The sequence below is a fragment of the Python bivittatus genome, unplaced genomic scaffold (genome assembly GCF_059951505.1).
Source record: "Python bivittatus isolate LINGU-HERP-01145 unplaced genomic scaffold, Pbiv_v1 ctg000190_np1212, whole genome shotgun sequence".
Lineage (NCBI taxonomy): Eukaryota > Metazoa > Chordata > Lepidosauria > Squamata > Pythonidae > Python > Python bivittatus.
The window spans coordinates 21,678,105-21,698,609 of NW_028277042.1; the positions used below are offsets into that span (position 1 = coordinate 21,678,105).

Genomic DNA, 20,505 nt, shown 5'->3' on the forward strand with positions numbered 1-20,505 from the left:
TGAGATGAAAACGGAATGCTTTCCAGTTGCCTCCCACCCCAAAATAGACTTACTCAGAGGCAAGCGCCACTGTGATGCTTACTCCTGAGTAAGTCCGGGTAGGATTGCGGACTAGGGAGCTTTCCCGGGTCCTCCCGGGGGCTATAGCCGGCGCCTGACGGCTGCTTTGTGAGCAGCTAGCAGAGGCACGCGCTGCCTCTGGACCTGGGGGCCCTGCTGCTAATCTGCGAGATTTCGCCCCATTTCTTTCGCCGTCCTCCCGCGGTTCGAGCCGCCCCGTCTATCGGGAGTTGCACAATTTCCGCACAAAGTTCGCTCTGCGTCCGCTCGGAAGGGCACCCCCTTCGCATCTTTCCGGGCCGAGCCCTGGGCGTTTCCTTGGAAGGAAGGCCGAGGAGCCGAACGCCGCCCTGCAGGAAGCGGGGCCTCCCCAGCGCAGAGCGGGCAGGCGCTCTGCGCGCCCTCAGAGGCCCTGCTCTGCGGCGTCTGGGCTGCGCTCCTCTCTGGCGGAGCCGCGTCCGGCCGCCCAAAAGCCGCGCGGGCCTTCCTCCGGCGGGCGGCGCGACCAGGCGGCGCGCGGCCGCTGGGCTCACCCCTCTCCTCCTCCCCTTGTCGTCTCCTCCTCCTCCTCCTCCTCCTCCCCTCCTCCTCCTCTCAGGTTGCCCGGCGGCGGCGGCGGCAGCAGCAAGAGCAGCAGCAACGTCGGCGCCGCCGCGATGGACCTCGGCGCGCGGAGCCGATGATGGAGCCGCGGCCATGGCGCGAGCGGGAGCCGGGGCCGGGGCCGCGGCCGCGCCGGGCGAGGGGAGCGGCGCGGCGGGGCGCCCGGCGGAGGAGCTGTCCCTGGAGGAGGTGCTGAAGGCCTACGAGCAGCCCGTCAACGAGGAGCAGGCGTGGGCCGTCTGCTTCCAATGCTGCCGCGGGCTGCTCCAGACGGACCCGCCGCCGGGCGCCGAGGAAGGGCGGCGGCGGCGCCGAGGACCGGCCGGACGCCTCCGCGACACCGCCGATCTCCGCCTGCACAAGGACGGCGCCGTCTCCGCCCGCGGCGAGTACGGCGAGGCTGGTGAGTGGGGAGGGGGCGGGCCGGGCCGGGCCGAGCGCTCCGGGAAGGGCGTCCCGGAGCTCGGAGGGCGCGGGGCGGCAAGGGCAGGGCAGGGCAGCAAGGGCGCTGCGCCCCGGGACCGCAAGCCCTCAGCGGCCTCGGCGCTCCCTGTCCCGCTAGGACGTCCAGGCTCGTCCCGGGAAGGGCAGGCCAGGGCGAAGAAGCGACCCCCGCTGGGGAAAGCGCCTTCCTTCGCCTGAGCGGGGGGGGGGGCGAGTTCAGCCCCCTCCGCCTGCTGTCCCCCGGACGGGTTCCCAGGGCAGAGGGCGGCCTGGGCTCGCCCTCCCCCCCTATCCTGCTTCAGCCGCATGGGGGCCTGGCCCGCTGAAGGTGTTCTGCCCCTTTTTAGCGTCCTCAATATGCGGTGAGAGATTTCAGAGTTTGGGTACTTTAGGGTTTCCAAAGCAATTCCAGGAGAGGAACTGGGTCTGAAGACCTCTTGTGGCAGCTGGAGGGAAGGCAGAAACTAGCATGGCGGGGGTGGGGGGGTTGCCCCAAGCGATGAAGAAAATAGCAGCGGGGTAAACTGTTTCCCAGTCCACGGGGTCTCTGGGTGACGGTGACATCACACGGATGAAGGCATCCCAGTTTTCGGAAAGCCGCCCCTCTCTCTCTCTCTCTCTCTCTCTCTCTCTCTCTCTCTTCCCCCCCCCCCCCCCCCGCTCGGCTAGGTTGCTACCATGTGTTTAGGTGTCCCTTTGCCCCAGTGAGCTGGGTGGGGATTTAGCTTGCAATGAGTAGTTTATTATCTTTATTGTGTGAGCGCACAGGTCAAAAGTATCTCTTTCATCTCCTCGTCATGTGTCTGATGTGTGTAATTACATCAACTGCCAGTGCCAAACCGGAAGGCTTCTTGTTTTATGATGGCCTTTTGGGTCCCAAGCGCCAGCAGTCCAGCAGGACCTTAGTCCTGAGGGCTTCTGAGGGCAGGCAAGAGGGGCCCTGAAGCGGGGCCTGCTCCAGCGTAGCAAAGTGGCCGAGTCCCAGAGAAAGACGGGTGGACGGGTGGCAAGCCTGGGTCTCGGGTGGCGCCCGAGAGTAGGCAGTGACCAAGCTTGGATGTGAACAGTTGCATCATCCGAGCATGTGGCAAGTGAGGAGAGGCCTGTGCCTGAAGTCCCGGCCGGCCGTGATGGGGCTCTTCGTGAGCTTCCCTGAAATGAGCAGGGAAACATTCTCGGCAGCAGCACTCATGCCTTATATTCAGGCTGTTACCTTTGTCTTGGGACGTGGGACAGGAAGAGAGAACCGTGCAGAATATCGCGTGCCGATTTATGAGGCCTTAGTGTTACAGGGTGCTTTAATTGCAAAACAATGTTAAAGCCAGAACATTTTTTAAAGATGAGGATTTGTTACTTGGTGTGGGGGTGGGAGAAAAGGTTTGTACTTAAATGCGAAATGCCCGGGCAATCTTCTTTGAGGAAGGCACTCTACAGTTGCAGAGACACCATTCAGCGGGCCCTTTGCATGCAGCCCACTATGTTCGAATGTCCGGAGAAGAACACCATTAGGGATGGGCAGATGTCCTCCTACTGATGGCACGATCACTTGCTGTGGAGTCTACGAGCCTCAGCGCTGAATTTTGGCCTCCAACCTCCTCTTCAGAAGCAGTTCCATTTATACATTATTGCAGTTTCTGCAGACTTAGACTTGGCTCCTCACAAAACACTAAATCATGGCTGGTTTAACTATTGTGTGAACTCTGTCACCTGTGGTTTATTTGATAAACAATGGCCTAAAAGTATCAAAAGAATTTTTTTTTTTCCCCTGAGTGTAACTGGCAAAGCCAGCCTAGGAACAAAGATAGCTGCTGGTCAGGAGTCAGGACCGCCACCTTCTTTTTTTAGACTCCATGATTTGCAACTGACAAACACCTGCATGCAAATTTTATCCTATCTGAGGTTCCTTTTACCAGCCCAAATCCCCAGACGAGCACGCACACAGGCTGCTTAATCACACCAACCAGGTTCACTAGAAACTCCCTTCTCTGCCAACACTTGATGTTCTTGGTCTGAATTGAACTCAGTCGCTTGTCACTGAGTTTGCTTTGAATTCAGGTTGAAACAGTCTAACTATTAGACCCTACCTTGAACATCCTTCTCATTTTTAGTGCTTGCCTGCTTAATTCTTTTTTTCCCAGAATCTGTTAGCAAGACTGGGCATATTCATGCCCCTGCTGCCATCTTAGTCTCATGCATTTAAAGAACTAAACTGTTCATAGAGGTTGGTGCCATAACATCTTGTCTGTATGTATGCTTCTTTGCCACAACAACATTGTGGAACGTGCAGTCTGCCTAAAAACAGCAAGAGAAAAGGCTTGGTGGATTTTCCCAGGGAGAGATTTTTGCAGCTGTGATGCCACCACTGAATACGTCCCTCTCTTGTATTCACCAATCTGAGCCTCAAAATCAGCCTTAAGGCTTAGTGAGCTGACTTGGCAAACCTGTAAGGAATATATTCTGCAGAAAAGTTACAGGTAGACTTCTCATCCATTTGTTGGAGCTATGCTTAATAAAGTTGGAGAGAACTCAGTGCGAGAGTGTAGATATCACTACTTGTCAGAAACAGGCCTGACTTTTCTGTTCAAGCAGTCAAGGAACAAATGTTTCCATGCCCTTTCTTCATTCCCATATCTCCTTTCCTCTTCCATGATCACCACCTTTCCCTTCCTCCTATTGCTAAATTGGGTTTGTTGTAGTTGCCGCTCTGATTTCTTTCTCTTGGGCTCAGTCCTTAGTTTGGTCAGCCTTCTGTCCTGCATCTGTATTTGAGTGTCTCCCTGGTCCCAAGCAAATGCTTAAAAAAACAACACCCAGGAAGGGTAATGGCTGCCCGTCCCTCTGTTCTAAATTGCTTACGAAAAGCTTGATATGAGTTTCACAGAGGAACAGCGCAAAGTCAGACGTGAAGTGCAGTGACAGGAGGACTGCTGGTGCGGCAGAGGCCAGAAGCGCTGCTCCTTAGGCGGATCTTTGCTTCTGCCCTGTACAGGATGTAGCTTGTTGTTAGGGAGCCTGTACAGAAAAGCTGCTGCTGCTGCTGCTGCTGCTGCTGCTTCTGATAATATTTGCTTAGAAGGGCAGCGCAGCCGCCGTCAGAACTGGCCCGTCCGGTTCTGCTCTCTACCCAAAGCCTGGCTGATGAGTTATGACCGTGGCTGGCAGTTGAGGGTCACTAACTCGGTGGCTTCCTTTGCTGGTGCGTTTGAATCGTTCCGACCCAAGTGCGCCTGCCTGCAGGCAGGGTTGGTGTCTCGGCGGGGAGGAGCCGAAGAGGGCATCGGTTTGATGGCTCCTCAAGCGGCAGACAGACGGGATCGTGGCTGCTGCGGAGGGGCCTCTGTTCCAGGCAGTGCTGCTCCTGGCTTCCCAGCCTAATCTCCTGTGTTCGTGGATCAAAATGCACGCAGCACATCACCAGGAACGGGCAAATGCATCAGTTGCACTCAGTTCATTTTTGTAAACACTGGTGCATTGCTTGAGGTTTTTCTTTTTAAAGGCTGCACAAAAATGTATCTATTCTCCAGATGTATGTATTTCTTTTTTCAGTTTTGCCTAATGTATAGTTTTTGAAAACAAAATTCTCCTAATCGAATGCATATATGCATCTTGTACAGCTTTTTTGGGGGGGGCAGGGTAAATTGAATGGTAAGGTTCAAAGAACTGTACATTTCAAATGACAACTAAATTTTGATTAGTTTAAGAATGTGAATTAGAACAGGTGACAGAGATTCAAATTCACGTCTCCCATCCCTACTTATGACATTACTCACAGGCTTTCCTGAGCGCTGGGCTGTACGAGGTTTGCTAACCTTTTCTGTTGCATGCATCGCTGCTAAGCGCCACCTGCTTCCTGTCTTGAGGGCTTTGGAAATGTACTGAAAGAGAGTTGTGTTGGAGGTGCCAAGTATGTCACAACAATTCAGCAGAGTAGGCTTCTAGTAAGGCCAGCTTTGGTGTGGGGGTGTCCCACTGCTTGCCACTGGCTTCCAAGGCAGGAAGGAAGCCATGATGGTGGATATCTCAGTTGCTCAGGGCCCAGTGTGCTTGGAAGCCTCCGCATCTGCCCAGGAACTTGTACCAGGCGGTTGGGAAGGTAAAAGAATTTGCAGCATGCCCAGAAGTATTTTTTGGGTTACTTTGCTCCCAGAGCTATGTGGTGGGAGGGTAAGAAATGGGCCGAAGTCTCTGACACAAATGAACCTTTGTGGTATATTTATTTTATTTTATTTTATTGTGTATGTGTGCCTTTGAGTCAGTCTTGAGTCCCAGTGACTGCCTGGACAAGTCTCTGCAATTCTCCTGGCATTTTCAGAAGCAGTTTGCCCTTCCGAGGCCCGGCCCAAAGTCACCCAGCTGGCTTCCAAGGCAGGACTAGAACTGATGGCCTCCCAGTCCCCCTCTTCTGGTGCCTTTAACCGCTGCATCAGCCTGGCTCTGTGTGTCAGTCTCATTCATACGTTGGTTAGGTTGGTTCCCCACCTACCTATAGAGTAATTGGTTCTTACATGACCATCAGCTGTAGCTTGCTTGAGTGGCTGTACTGAGCGAAGCCCGACTCGCTGGGTTTGTGTATGGCATTAAGCCATAAATCGTGCCTTGCCGACCACCGTGGCTAGGTTTGCGGCATTTGCTAAGCCAGACCAAATGAACCGCAGGAAGGTTCAGGGTATTGTGTAAACCGGAAGAGTCCTACACCACTCTAGAGCCATGTTTCGCAACCTTGGCAACTTCAACTCCCAGAATTCCCCAGCCTGCCAGCTGGCTGGGGAATTCTGGGAGTTGAAGTCCACATACCTTAAAGTTGCCAAGGTTGAGAGACACTGCTCTGAAGGCGTACAACCCTGTCTGTGCCTGGATTAATACATTCCAAAGTAGAGTTATGGGCCTCTTTGTCCTGTTGGCGCCGTGGAGGAACCATAGCCGCCACACGTCCCCATCAGAACACTGAGCGTCTAACACCGACCGCAACGCTTCCAGCTTTGCAGCGACTTGCACTTTGTCCCTCGGGGCCTGCCTTCCAGCAGGGCTGGAACTAGGGGAGGATGGAGCACGGGGGATGCCACTCATGAGGGACACAGGTCTTGGACCAGCTCTGGGGCCAGTTCACAGGGCTGGGAATGTGGGCGGCTGCTTTGCTTCCCTGCTGAACGTTTGAAGTTCTGCCTCTGCTGCGTCCTGGGAAAACACTGGCTCTCCCTGGGATGCCCTGCAACGGCTGACAATTGCCGGGCCTCAGCTCTGCCCTGCCAGCTTTGGCTCTGTGTGGTCAGTGGGTGGAAGAGGAGGTAGCTGAGGACTTGGCTCTGCCTGTGCTGCTGCGTTAAGCGGTTCTCTGCTTTCTCCTAATGGTCCGGAATCTTTTTGTGCCAAACTTCAGTTCATCGACTGCAATCCGTGTAATTCTCTCTGGAGAAGGGTGACCCCTAGAATCTCCTCTCAGCGTTCTTCCCCATCATCTCCTGGTCCCAGAAATGACATAGCAGCGAGGCAGAAGAGGTGGGGAAAGAATGGCAGAGTTCTCCCTAGGTACCAACACACACGTTCATTCTTGCATTTGTGTGCATAAGGGGTCCCCAAAGATAAATTACACCTGTGAAATGGGGCTGGTGGGCATCTTGGCATCTCCCGAGAGCCATTTGGGCCTTTGAGTGGCTCCTTGATTGGGAAATGGCAGGAAATGGGGGTCTGGACTGGCTGCGTGTGGATGCAGGAGGTAAGAAGGCTTCCAGACTGTTCTTAGCTTCATATTCTAATAAATGCACCAAGAAAGCTGCTTCTACAAGATCTGTTTTTACAAGTAGTTACTCTTTCCATAGTATTTACCCCAGCTAAATCTGTCTTGTTTCCTTTTCTTCTTCTGTCTGCAAATTCCAGCCTCCTGTGTTTTCCCTTTCCTCTCAGAATTCCCACCCACCCTCCAAATGTTTTACACGGGTGGACAAAGAAACACCTTGCGTGTGTGGCACGGATGGGTGAATACCACTTGCTTTGATTGAGGCAGGAAGAGAATTCTCATTTGTGCACGCGGGCACGCTCGTTTTGTGAATAGCTGGCCTCTGTGTACCAAGCACAACATACAGTGAGACGTTCCCCATTTAGGCAGCCCAAAGCTGGCGCTACCCAGTTGGCATCTCTACCCTTGTACCAAAAGCCAGGCGCTCAAGTTTAGGAAGGGAGGGCTTTGTGGAGCCTCCTTGGTTCTGGCTCGGCTCTCGGGCCTAGGATGGGCTCAGATATGGAGGTGGGTACATATCTCAGGTTAACCATGCCGGCGCTCTCTGCCTCCGTGGACTGGCATCTTCTAATAGCGTTGTCTCCTTGCAGAGCTTCCGCTGACCCTGACGCCTGCAGCTGAAGCACAGGTAGGTGGCTCAATGCCCTGTGGAAAGCGCCGCTCTCTTCTTACAGGCCTCTGCGCTAACCGGATAAATCTGGTAACCACCCCAACATTCTGTTCAAAAGCTATTCCTTGAGCCTTCCTCTGCCGGTAAGCGTAGGAGTCCTGTCACTTTCGCTAGCAAAGCACTGGCCATTACGGAAAACTTCAGCCTGTACAGAACAGATGACCCATTTGGCCACCTCTCCCAGAAGCCATTGGGGTCTGCCCCGCCTGGCGCCTCCCCTGGCCTCAGCGTAGCTGCTTGGCAGTTGCCGCTGTCCCCACCCACCCGTCCTCTGAGGGCACCACACTTGGCGGGTCCTCCCTGACGCTGATCTTTGGGAAGTGATTTTTATGTTTGCTCTGGGCGCGTCTGGATGAGAGGGAAGCAGCCCTGTGGATATTAACCAAGTTGTGTCTTTCCCTGTTCTGCTAACCCCGCCCTCCCTGGCAGATGGTGCAGTCTCTGGGCTTCGTCATCTACCGAGCCCTCGACTGGGGCCTGGAGGAGAACGAGGAGCGCGAGCTGACCCCCGAACTGGAGCGGCTCATCGACCTGATGACCAACAGTGACTCTGAGGACAGTGGCAATGGCAGCGCCGCAGACGAAGGCTACAGCGGGCAGGAGGAAGAGGAGGAGGCGGTGGCCAAGGGGACCCTGAATGCCGTCCGCACTTTCGGCCAGGTGACGCAGCTCTGCGCTACCCGCCTCTCCCAGCCCCAGGAGGCTCACGTTCACTACCAGGCGGTGTGCCGAGCGCTGTTCCTCGAGACGGTGGAGCTGAAGGCTTTTCTGGCCAAGATCCGGGATGCCAAGGAAGTGAGTGACGCCTTGCCTGGCTGTGGGCCGTCTGCAGCTGGGATTCTTGACATGTTGCCCTGGATGGGCGTTTGGTGTCTGCCTGGGGGTACAACTTTCCCGAGGCTTTGATTTGCAGCAGAATCCAGGCTCCCTGAGCCTCCTGCTCACGGCTGCCTTCCCAGTCCATCTGGGGGCACCAGGCTGGGAAGACAACCCTTGGGGAAGGTGGGGAGGACGGTCCAACCCTGCATCTCCTGGCATCTGCCAACAAGGTACCTTATTCCCCTGGGAAGCGAGAGCCTCAGCAACTCCAGAGCAGCTGGCCTGCTGCTAAGGAGGCTCCTTGGTGCTCCTCAGAGCTGCTTGGCTGGGCCTGTGTGCCAGGCTGCTGAACTGCAAGCTCAGCTTCTGGTGATAACTGCAAATTGTATTTATTTTATTTAGCAGCATTTCTAAGCCATCCTGGTCCCATAGGACTCTGGGTGGAGTAGAAATCTCTCAGCAGCAAGGAATAGGAGGGAAATAACCAAGAGGGCTAAAATGACCCACAGTGAGATCTGCTGGGCCAAGGGTTTGTTGGAATAATACTGATTTTAATTGTGTACACAAGAGTAGGGCTGGGAGGCTGCCCGTGCATCTCAAGGAAGGGCATTTCAGAAAGAGGAGCTGCCACAGAGAAGGCCTGTCATCTGCTCCATCTCCTCCTCCTCCTCGCTGGGGAGAATTCTCAATAGCCCCCACCCCCCAGAACCAGACCAGATGGGCAGATTCAGTCCTATTAAACCTTAGCCTGATCTATCCCGGCGCTCTTTGGCCCGCGTCGTCTGCTGCAAGCGCCAAGGAGATGGGAAGTTCTTGGTCTGCCTGCCTGAGTTGGCTGCTGCTCGGCTGAGCCATGGCCGTGGGGCGCCTGGACTACGCAGGCGCTGCCGGGACTCTGCCTCTCCTGGGGCAGCTGAGCAGGCAACGTGCCACATCCTGGTGGGCCACCAGCCCCGTTGTTCCTGCCCTCCCATCTGGAACAAAGCTGGGGACGGTCTCTGCTGCCTCCCTGGAGTTCTCGTCTCTAGAACTGTGCACCCAGCCAGGGTCCCTTCTCTGCACAGCTCATGCTACTAAGAGCCAGGAGGGGGGAGAGGGCAGACACCGCCACGTTCCTTTGGCAGGGTCTGTCTCTGTGGAACAGGTGAGGCGCAGGGATGCTCTGCTCTTCCCACTCCGAAGGATGGACCTGAAAAGATGGAGATACCTCCTGGGATGGAGGTAGGCAGGGCCGCTGCCTGGGGCCTGCCGAATGCATGAATCTCGGTGGGCTTGTGCTGTGTGCCTCTTGGGAAGAACCTTGAGCAGCTAATGAGCACTACTAATTAGGGACTCTCCAGCCCAGCGCTCATCAGGGAACGGCACTGTTTTCCCATGGAAAAGAGTTCATGGAATAGTGATTTCCACCACCCTGCTGAAATACTAGCTCGGGGAATAAATTCTATTCTAAAGTCTCATAGCGGAAGTGAGAAAGGCAGGGTGATAGAGGAAGTTATAAAAATTACAGATGGGAGTATCGCACGTGTGCCCTAAGCTTCTGGGAAGGCTAGATAAAAATCCCTTTCCCTCTGCAAGAGGGCCTTGAAGAAGGTCCACAAGAGCGTAAGCCAAACATGTCCTGGTGACACCTTGAACGCCTAAGTTGTCTGGCTTCCCCAGACTGATGCTTGAACTAGAAGACTAGCAGGCAGAGATTCAAGGATGCAGCTGTTTTTATTACAGTTACTAGAAACGCTGTTAGTGCAAAGAAAACCAGCAACTGCAAACTGTAAAACTCAAGCCAGGCACGTGGGAAAGACAAGGATCAAGCTTTCCGCCCTTTTCCCCCACCTGCACACCCTAAGGGCTGAGAGCCCCCCGCTTTGGGGAAGAGCGGCTGACAGCTGTGGGTTGTTCTTGAGAAGAGCTGTTCTGCGCCTTTGCTTCTGCTCTTGGTCCTGGCAGCCCTTGCGCATACTGTGACAACTACCAGTCAGAATCCTCTCTCTCACTTGGAGAATTTCTGCCCCCATATCCCCCCACCAATGCTAAAGCTGGCTCTTGTTCCCAGTTCCGTACTTGCACAAAGGAGCCAGCAAAATAAGGACTTAATCACCCAGCAGCCCAAATTAAGCTCTGGGTAGTCCCCCTGTCATTAGGGGACTGCCTCTTCAGTTTAACTAATCCCAGTCAAAACTATAACTTTTATGCAGCAATTAATACAAGCTCACCTGTGGTGGACAATGGAAACAGGAAAAGCTAATCTGTTTCTGGGTCTTGGGATGTGCAGATGCTGACCAAGCTGAAGGACGAAGAGCTGAGGGACCGATCGGCAGCAGATCTTGATAACCTGAGGAACACGGACTGGGTATGGAGCAGGGCTGGAAAAAGGAGAGGAGAGCCATGGTGGCCTTTTATAAGGCACCCTGGAATCTCTCTGGGCGGGGTTGGGATATAAATATTCTAAGCAGAGAACTACTTCCTCTCAAGAAAGAAGAACGGAGGGAAGAGCTCGATCCTCTTCCATTGTTCCTCTAGTTTTGCACCTGATATGAGCTTTTAAGCTCAACAACACTGTTGTTTTTTTAAACACACATCTGCAAACATAGGTTCTCCCCACACACTAATTTCCAGAAAGAGCTGGCATAGGTAGAATAATGCCACATCATGGCTATGGTTTGGCCTTGAGAAAGGACTCACACGCTGTGGGAGAGAGGGTCCGTTTAGTCCCACTGGGTGAGTGCTGCTTGACTTGGAGAAAGCTTGGAAGAAGGATCTCAGAGCGAGAGCTTGCAGAGATGCGTCCCCAGCATCTCTTCTGGCTCAAGCACCGTTTGGGGAAGAACTCTCTCATGGTGGCTTTGTGCTTACAGGCTCGGCTCTGGGTCCAGCTCATGCGAGAACTCCGGAATGGTGTGAAGCTCAAGAAGGTCCAACAGAAACAATTTGACCCACTGCCTACAGAATACCAGCTGACGCCGTTTGAGATGCTAATGCAGGACATCCGAGCCCGCAACTATAAGCTCCGCAAGGTCATGGTGAGAGGAACAGGAACCTCCTCCTACCCCTCTTGTGCTACCAGACGGGCCCCAGGGCAGCTCTGCAGCTCTCTGGTGCCTTCCTGTTCATATGGATCTGCACTCACAGGCCTGGGCCCTAGAGCTGAGCGCGAGGTATCCCCTTATCTCGTTTAAGATGGGGCGTTAGCAACTCTTCCCCCTGAAACTCATAGAAGCCATTCCCAAAGGCAGAGAAGATGGACAGGATTTTGGAAGGAACCAGAAATAAAAATCTGCCCCAGGAAACTAAGGGCTCCTGGAGAACAGGAGAGCTGCTGCTAATTCTTCCTTATGGGTATCCATCAGGTAGACGGTGACATTCCACCCAGGGTGAAGAAGGATGCTCACGAACTCATTTTGGATTTCATAAGATCCCGTCCACCTCTGAGACAGGTCAGCAAAGTTCCTGTATTCTGTACTGGGGAGGGAAGGGACTGAAAGGGTCTTTGGGCAAAAAACCTCCCCGCATTTTCAGAGCTATGGAATATACCTTTCACTTTTAGAAACGAGGTCCTTCCTCTTTAGCCAGACTTTGGGGATTGTGCTAATGATCATCTTAGTTACTTTTACCACTTCTATCATTTATTGGAGATGGCTGTTTGCCTTCATTGCCAAATAGGAGATTATTTTTTGAAACCAGCCGCTGGGCTGCTTTGTGAATTGGACGGGCAGAGCTGGACTGTTTGGAATCTCTAGGTCAACAACTGGCCAGTGCTCCTTGCTTGGAAGGGCAGGGCCTTTGAGCCTGTTCGCTGCTCTGCCTCCCAAGAACTGGACGTTAATGAATGGCACAGTCCAGTGTAGCATGCTAGCTTGCGTTGGTGGGAACTGTGATTTGGTAACATCTGGAACACCACACACGGGCACCTATTTTTGTGGCATCAAGATGCATTTCCAGGAAGAGTAATAGCCCTTTGGAACGTGGCTCTCTGGCTTCCCAACCCCATTGCAGGCTTCTGAGCGCAGATTGCGCCCCATGCCTCAGCAGCAGAGGACGCTCCATGAGAAGATCTTGGAGGAGATCAAGCAGGAACGGAAGCTTCGGCCTGTGGAGTCACAACACCAGAACCAGAGAGGTGTGTCTGTCCTTAAAAAAGGGGGGAATCCTGGAAGCTAGAGAGGACCAGTTTGCTTTCTCCTAAGAGGAGACAGTAAAGGCAGGAAAGAAATTGCTGGGTCTTAGGGGAAACTCCCAAATCACAGTGTAGTTCTCCAGACATCTCAAGATGCTCCAAAACGGAGAATGCAGCTGTGACTTCTTTCATATAATCAGCCAAAATTGAGACTCTGGCAGTTGGGAACTTGGAGTGACTTGGAGCTCTTTTCAAGGGAGGACCTTTTGTGCCCAAACAGTCAAGGTGCCTTTCTGTCCCATCCTTAAGCCTTTCAGCTTGGATCCACATTTGGATGGGAACCTTCAAGGGAGGACCTTTTGTGCCCAAACAGTCAAGGTGCCTTTCTGTCCCATCCTTAAGCCTTTCAGCTTGGATCCACATTTGGATGGGAGCTATGAAGTCTAGTGCCAGGTTGGAGAAAGCCAGTCTATTCTAAATGCTACTTGTTGGAGGGGAGGCCAGGTTGGAGTTTCCTATGTGCCCAGCACAGAAGATAGTTGGTGCCACACCATGCCCTCTCCTCTTGTCCTGCCAGGGTTTGGTTCCTTGCCCTGCCTCGTGAATGCCTGCTCCAGCAACATGAAATCGATCTCTTGCATCAACCTCTCAGTTTCAGACTCCTGTGCCCCACCTCAGCGCCATAGGCCGAGGGTCCTGCTGAAGGCACCCACACTGGCAGAGATGGAGGAGATGTTTGTTTCGGAAGTAAGAGCTTGGCTTTGTCTCCTGGTTTTTGTGCAAGAAGAGCTCCTTGGCCTGCTGGAACTGGCACCAGGCTGTGAGCGGACTTTGCAGTCCAGTCGTTCTGTTGACCACCTCCTCTTCTCCTTCCTTTGCCCCAAACCCACTGCTCTGGCAACTTCTGCTGCCACTGAGACTATTGGCACCATGCTCCCAAACGTCTCTTAGCTGTGCATGCATGCCCTGGTTCCAGAGTTCCTCCTCTTTGAGGACAGAGATGCCATTCTGGTATGAGTTCGGGAGCTATGCTTGTGGGCGTGAGCACTTGCATTTTTGCAACATGCTGAGCTGTTCCCTTTCCTGCAGGAGGAAGACTCTCCCTGCTCAGAGGCTGTTCAGGAGCCTGGCCCCCTGATGCCCCTGAAGCGGGACCGCTCCTTCTCAGAGCAAGACTTGGTCCATTTTCGGAGTGAAAGTGAGAGCAGGGAGCCTCACCTGGAGTACTTAAGACCCAGCATGTCAGACCCGAGACCTCGCTCAGGTACCATGAACTCTGCATGGACCAGCATGGAAGATATGGGCAAGTGAACCTTTTTCATGACCTAACCCCACTCTGGGACACAATTCTAGGCTTGCTCCACTGCTTGCTTCTCCTCTCTGAGGGCCCCTCCTTGCCTCCTTTCCCACCAGAGAAGGTGGGGGGCACCAGCTTACTAGTTCTGCCTGGGTTTGAATGAGCTCCTCTCCTTCCCATGGTAGCTGGGAGAGCACCAAGTGCTGGAGTTGTTTTTCGTTTGTGAATGTTTGCGGGCTGTGGCCCGTTTATTCTCTGAGGTTGCCTCCTGCTTCAGCTACGCACACAAGCTACCTCTTATCTTCATGGCAATAGGCAAGAGGGCCTGTTGTCCCACTCCTAGGTGGATGCTGACACTTGCCGGTTTCCATTCTGTTCTCCTTCAGGTTCTGTTCCAGCTAGCTACCACCAAGTCCCCTATCGGGTCAGTTCATGTCCTCGTAAACAAGACATCCTCACTTCTGTGGAGGAGAATATGGAGGCTGGGTCTGTTCCGGTCACAGATGCTAGTTTGAAATACTTGTGGCTGGTAAGCATCTTAAGTGATGTGGTTTCCTCCACACAAGATTTTCAGCACAACCTCTGACATGTGAGGCTGGTTGGGCCACCCCCACTCCTAGTCCTTGTCCCAGGAATGTGGCTCAAAGTGAAATGAGTCAAGGAACAGTAACCTGGAAGAACTTTAATAGGGAGTGTTCTTGGGGGGCTTCCCAGAGGCTGGGTTTTAGGCATCCTGTGCTACCCACAAGCAATGTCTCCAACCCCACCATCTTTCTGGAGTTAGAATCCGAGCATGCAGAATGTTTGAAGCATCTTCCTTTGTGTAACTGACATTTTGCTATTTTGGGCCAATTCCATGTGGATCTATAGGTTTTGCTTTTTCCAAATGGGAGACAGCCTTTCTCTGTATCTCACTGGATGGACTATTTTCAGCTTCATTTGGCTGTTGAAATGTGCCAGGCTGAGGAAGGGCGATGTAACGGCTGACACTCCTGCTGGAGCCCTGGTTGCAGGGCCCGGGTGGTTCTCAAAGTAAAAGCGAGAGTGCGCACTTGGGCAGCAGGACTGAGCAGCCTCTCTGCCTGGGATGCGGAGAGGTCTGAGCGGCTGGACGTCACAGGGAGAGCAGCCCTGATTCCCATGTTCTGACCTCGACAGCAGGAGTTCAGCCACCCGGTAGAAAGCCTGGCGCTCACTGTGGAGGAAATGATTAATGTGCGCCGGGTGCTGGTGAAAGCAGAGATGGAGAAGTTTCTTCAGAGCAAGGAGCTGTACACCAGCCTGAAGAAAGGGAAGGTCAGGCTGGAACGACCCCTGGGGCCTGCAGGGAGGGGAGGGTTCACCCCGAATGAGATGCTGACCGTCTCTCCCTCTGCTACTCAGAGTTGCTGCTGCTGCAGAACCAAGTTTACGCTGTTTTCCTGGCCCCCCACCTGCCTCTTCTGCAAGAGGTGAGTTAGCAGGTGCCTGGCTGGGAAGGGCAGTGGGATGAACAGGGCTCTTGACGGAGTCTTCTCTTTTCCCCCTTTGCTTTTAGGTCTGTCTGCAGCTCCTGCAGTCTGAAGGTAAGGGGCTTCTCCTGATAGCCAAGCACAAAATCCAGTGGCTGCCCTCTGGAAGGCCTCTGGGGACTTTCTTAGGGTGAGCCGGGTGGAGCCGCCCTGCTTTCCGCTCCACTGAAATCCTTTTTCTTGGCCTTTCTAGATCAAGATGCCCTCCAAGAAGCTTGCCCATATCCCGGTCTATGCCCTGGGCTTTGAGACCCTGCATGGCTCACTGGGTGCCAAGGGTCCCCCAGCCCGCCGGCAGGAGGCTTTCCAGTATGTGGCTCTTCTTTTCCTTCTTCACGCCCTGTTTCCTCCTCAGCTGTTTGGGATGTATAGATGCTCGTTCAATGGCAAGCAGTAAGGAGTACAGTGAGTGAGTCCCTGAGGCTGATGATGACAGACAGATACATTTTCTGCTCCACTCGTCTTGGGCAGCTGTCTCCAACTCCATTTCCAGACATGTTGAGACTCCAGCCACCAGCATTTCAAACCAGCCAAATCAGCTGAAGGGGAATTTTGGGGGCTGCAGTCCCAACACATCCGGAGGGTACAGGGGTTAGGGAAGGCGTCAACTCCTCTGCTGCCGATGGCGTGAACCAGAGCCAAACAGGTTTGCAAACTGCAGTAGTTGCTTGCCCAAATATACTAAGGTACAAGCCAGCAATTGCTTCAATATGACATCAGCAAAAGGACTGCCAACACCTCCTTTTCATTCATGGATAGGAGGTTTTTGGTTGAGAAATGGAAGGAATGCAAAGCCCGCGAAAGACCCCCAGTTGATGGGACCAGCTCATGGAACCCCTTCAAGTTGCTGAAGGATTGCAGAGGGCCAGGGAGTGTAGTTTAACAACTGTGTGATGCATGAACCTGATCTCTCTCAAGAACCAGGCCTAACACTAAGGCAGGACCTTTAAACCATGGTTTACTGAATATCACACAAAGCAAGCTATGGATCTCATTGTGTTTACCAGCGGGTTAGCCTAGGGTGCTTCCAGATTCTTGAACCAAGCATAGCCTGTCAGCTGAGGTAGCTTTACCCTGGTTAAACAGAAGGGGGCCCAGCATCAGGCATAGCTGCCCCCTGGAGCAAGGACCCTGGTCAGAGCACCCTGTTTTTGCCTTCCAGCTCCCTGCAAGGCACCCCCTGGCGCAGCGTGGAGGAAGAGTTCCCGTGCATCTATGCTCATGGTTCAGTGCTCAAGGATGTTTGCCGCGACTGCTCTGGGTTTGTCACAGACGTTGTCAGTTCCAGCCGCAAAAGCATGGACATTCTCAACACCAAGCCGGGCAGGAGCCGCAAAACCCAGTCCCTGTACATCCCCTCCAGCTAGAGGCTCCTGGAGCATCCCCCGAGCCTGCCACCACCCCCTCTCCAGCTAACGGCATCCAACCTTCACTTTGGGGGCCTCTTCGAAGGCCCAGGCAGCCGCGACTCTCTGGCAGAGCAAATGCGGCCCGGCTGCCCCTGGGCTTTGGGGGTCTGCTCTCTCCCTCCTCCCTCGTCCAACCCACCCCACCTTCCAAGAACATCTGCCTGCCTATGTACATATACATATATCCATACATAAATATATATACATATATATATACACACACACCACACACGCACACACCCCCTTATAGATACTCTATATTTATATGGCGGATAAGTTGCTTTAGCTGATCAGCATGGCAACCCCTTCATTGGCAAACGAGGACTTTGCTGAAGGCGCTGAAAGCATCCGGGCCTGGCTCTCTTCCCCCTCTGCTCCTTTGGAAGGGAGCAACGCAGGAGGCTGGCCAAGGTGATCCTGCAGCACCAGGAGCCCAGCCACACCAGCGGGCAGGGAGGCAACTTGGCAGGGCAGAGGCCAGCTTCTTCCCAGGTGCTGTTTCCCCACATGGCCTCAGGAGCAGCTCTGTAATCCTGGCCGCCTCTTGCTGAGATCTCCGAAAGAAATGTCGTCCTTTCAACCGTTAGTTTTCTTGGGAAGCAGGGCTACCTCGCAGCTATGTGCCTGGTGCTAAACGCATCTTCTGGAGCTGCTGGCCTGCTCCTTGTTTCTTTGCCCTCTTGCTTGCGGTCTTTCTCCCAGATCAAGGAACGAGGGCGTCTCCTGTGAAGGCTATGAAAAAGGGTGCTGTTTCCCTCTCGTTCTCCCTCTACAAATTCAGGAGTGTGTCTTATTTGTACCTCCAATAATAAAATGCCTAATTTTGTAAGCATTTAGATGAAGACCACCTGTTCCCAGGTGCTGGGACTTGTGGAGTAGTCTGCGTAGGGAGGGATGATTGTCGATTGCTGGCTGCATGGATGGTGCTGGGACCTTTGAATCCTGGGGGGAGGGGGGCTTGGGCTGGCCATGTCTGTCTATGAAAGAATCTTGGCTCCTGCACAAGGGGGGCCACATTCACACATTGCACTAAGCCACAATGGGGCTGCTTGTGTTGTGGCTTAGCATGTGGTGGATGCTTTACAGCTTATTTAACAAACCATCTCAAACAGTCGTGTCCTGCACGAGCCTACTGAGAGGGTCAGTTTCTGCCCCCTTTTCACAACTGACTTGAAAGGAGGAGTAGACGCCTAGAAGGTGGACCCTGTGCCCAGACCTCTCCTCCTGTGAGTGGATCCAGCTCCAGCTGGAGCCACCACTTCTGCCAGGCATCCTGGGCAAGGCTGGCCGCCTTTGAAGGCGGGGGGGGGGGGGGTTTGCTGGTGGTGGTGCAGCTGCTGCTGCAGAATGAGCAGCAATGCTTAGGGCAGCTGCGCGTGGGCCTGGGTTACCTGCCTCAGTGGCTCTTTCTGGGAACCAGCTAGCCCTTGGAAGTCTCCCAGAAGAGGTTAAAACTAGCATGTCATTTGGGGAGGGGAGGCAGAATCAACCAGATGGGCAGAAGAACCTCATCTCCTCCTCCAGGTTCTTGTTCCCCCTTCCTCCAAACCACACTCTCCCCACCTGCTGTCCACTTTGTCCAACCCTGCTTTCCGTACTTGGGGAAGCTCAGCATGTGAGAGAAGAGGCTAGATTCAGTAGCCTTCCATCCCTCCCCTTTGTGTCTCCCAGCTGCACTTTCCAAGACTAACTGTGATAGTTTTTTTGGGGCCGGGGAATCCACTGTGTTTGCAAAGTGGGTCTTCAGTGTAGGAAAGACTATGCCACGGCCCCTCAGCTTTTTATGGTACTGCAGCAAAACAAAATGAGCTGATGTCTTTTTGTAGCTCTGAGGATGTTCTCTCCTGCAGTTCAGGCCTTCCTCCGGTCTGCTCTGGTCTTATTTTCTCAAATGAAAGGGACTTAGCAGTGCCCTTTGGGTTTTGCCAAGAGCCTCCAAACCTGTTTCTGCATGTCATCGCCCCCTCCCTTGCTCCCCTGCTACATTAGCAGCCAGTTTTGGAAGGAGCCTCCCTCTTGTGCCGCTTTTTGTGCCTAGCATCATAGGGCCCAACTAAGTTGAGAGCCAGTTTCGTGTAGTGTTTAAGGTGCTAGCCTAGAAACCAGGAAACCATGAGTTCTTCATGCCTTAGTCGTGAAAGCTGGCTGGGTGACTTTGGGCCAGCCCCTCTGAGCCCAGCCCACCTCACAGGGTGGTGGCTGTGGGGAAAAGAGGAGGCAGGAGTATTAGGTATGTTTGCTGCCTTGAGTTATATATAAAAAAGGTGGGATAGAAATTTAATAATTCAACATGCCAAACTTTGCAAAGTGCACATGCCCGTGGGTAACGGGGGGGGGGGGAAGTACTTCATGCCAGAAACTCTCACCTGCACACAGGTGAGTGCACAAATAACCTGCATATAACCAATCAATGGCTGCATGCAGAGTACATGGAGAGACCGTGGTCAGGGAATTGCCCAGAACTGAGAGAATGTAGTCAGAAAGCAAAGCTTGAATGTGGAAGGGAGGTTTGGGAGGAGATTGGAAACTGAGAGGAAGACTTCAAGAACACAAGAGGGACATCAGGATTTGGGAGGCTGGGGTGATACAACCAGGTCTTCCCCTGCCAGTGTTCTAGGCTCCTCTTCTTCCTCCTCTTGCCATCTGTGCCAATCTGCTTGCTTGAAATTTTGCCCTGGCTGCACTGCCCTGCTGTCTGGACCTTCATGTGCTGCGTTGACTCACTCGCCCTTTGCAGTAACTCCTTGCTGTGTCAGAGGGGGCTTCCCCTCCCCCTTGTTAGTCCTGCTTGCACTCGTCCTCCTCTGCCAATGTTTTATATGCAGTATGTACTTTAAAGAAGTGTAAATAAAATTTAAAGTGAAGCAGACCTAGTAACGTTCCTCTGTAAATCCTGCTCTTAGGCAGTAACAAGTTCCCTTGTCAGCAGCAATTAGTGGCTGTTGGGATATCTGAAGGGAAGACTAATCAAGGGGGTGGGAAACTGGTTCAGATGGGGAAGTGCACCAATTTGAGGCTGATGAAAATGCTTCCTAAAACTACAGGTGGAAGGACCTGTTGATATCTGTTTAGAGTAGGGCTCCTGGTTTTGCCCTGTGCCCACTCATTTCACTCTCATAACACCTATACAGCAAGGTGAACCCAAAGAGATGTTTAAAGGAACCTTGGGAGCTGTGCTTGCTCTTCCAGGGCTCCTCTGCTTGGCATTCCAGAGATGAGTCGTCCTCCCTCATGGGAACAGAATGCTGGCTTAGCCAGGCCTTTGGCCTGATCCATGACAGCTCTTATTCTCTTTCCAGAAGCTCGATCTTATCCTCAATTTGAATAGATCAACAAGGATTCTCAACTGTTTAATACTGGATGCAACAAAATTATCTCCTAAATGCTGCTGCTAAAAAGGAGAAAATTGGAGGCAGTTGGGAGCGTTGAAGGTCTGGTTCATGATTTTGTTAATGTTTAAAGTTAGTGTTTAACTTTTACTTTTTTAGTAAAAATCACAGCAGCCTGAAATCTGCCAAGTCTGCTCTTGGACATACAGATTATGTAGAATATCATTGAATTCAGTGTATTTATTCCAATTTATATAGCTGCCCATCTCATATGTACGACTCTGGGAGGCTTACAGATGGTTAAATATAAAACAGTAAAAAATAGTGCAATTTAAAAACAAAAACGAGGCAAATAAAAGCAATGTGAAAACACATAAACAACTGCCATAAAGTACATAAAACTCACAGCCGAGGTAATCGCGTCCACCAAAACACTCAGTACAGCCACTGCACGGCCCGGGGGGCCCCATGCCCGTTGGCAAATCCACGTTTCCAGGGCCTTGCAAACAGCCGGCAGG

The 20,505-nt window shown here is 53.0% G+C and overlaps 1 protein-coding gene across 4 annotated transcripts; it reads left to right on the forward strand.

Moving 5' to 3' along the window:
• Positions 1-391: 391 nt before the first annotated feature.
• SPIRE2 (spire type actin nucleation factor 2) lies at positions 392-19,522 on the forward strand. 4 transcript variants are annotated; one of them, XM_088136263.1, is made up of 15 exons: positions 392-1,066; positions 7,432-7,469; positions 7,941-8,306; positions 10,600-10,677; positions 11,183-11,347; positions 11,675-11,761; positions 12,321-12,444; positions 13,019-13,188; positions 13,531-13,744; positions 14,125-14,267; positions 14,897-15,034; positions 15,122-15,189; positions 15,276-15,303; positions 15,443-15,558; positions 16,412-19,522. In XM_088136263.1, the coding sequence occupies exons 1-15, from the start codon at positions 757-759 to the stop codon at positions 16,614-16,616; spliced, it is 2,250 nt and encodes a 749-aa protein (XP_087992389.1). In that variant the 5' UTR covers positions 392-756; the 3' UTR covers positions 16,617-19,522. The 4 variants fall into 4 exon arrangements, with proteins under 4 accessions (XP_087992389.1, XP_087992386.1, XP_087992387.1 ...); XM_088136260.1 differs by having other exon boundaries at positions 659-1,066; positions 14,900-15,034; XM_088136261.1 differs by having other exon boundaries at positions 659-1,066; positions 13,531-13,705.
• The last annotated feature ends 983 nt before the right edge of the window (positions 19,523-20,505 follow it).

Excerpts from the sequence above, each read along its gene's own strand:
- SPIRE2 (XM_088136263.1), top strand. The coding sequence starts at position 757 with ATGGCGCGAGCGGGAGCCGGGGCCGGGGCCGCGGCCGCGCCGGGCGAG. Across the intron at positions 1,067-7,431 it reads CGGCGAGTACGGCGAGGCTG|AGCTTCCGCTGACCCTGACG; the intron begins GTGAGTGGGGAG and ends GTCTCCTTGCAG. Across the intron at positions 15,304-15,442 it reads GCAGCTCCTGCAGTCTGAAG|ATCAAGATGCCCTCCAAGAA; the intron begins GTAAGGGGCTTC and ends TGGCCTTTCTAG.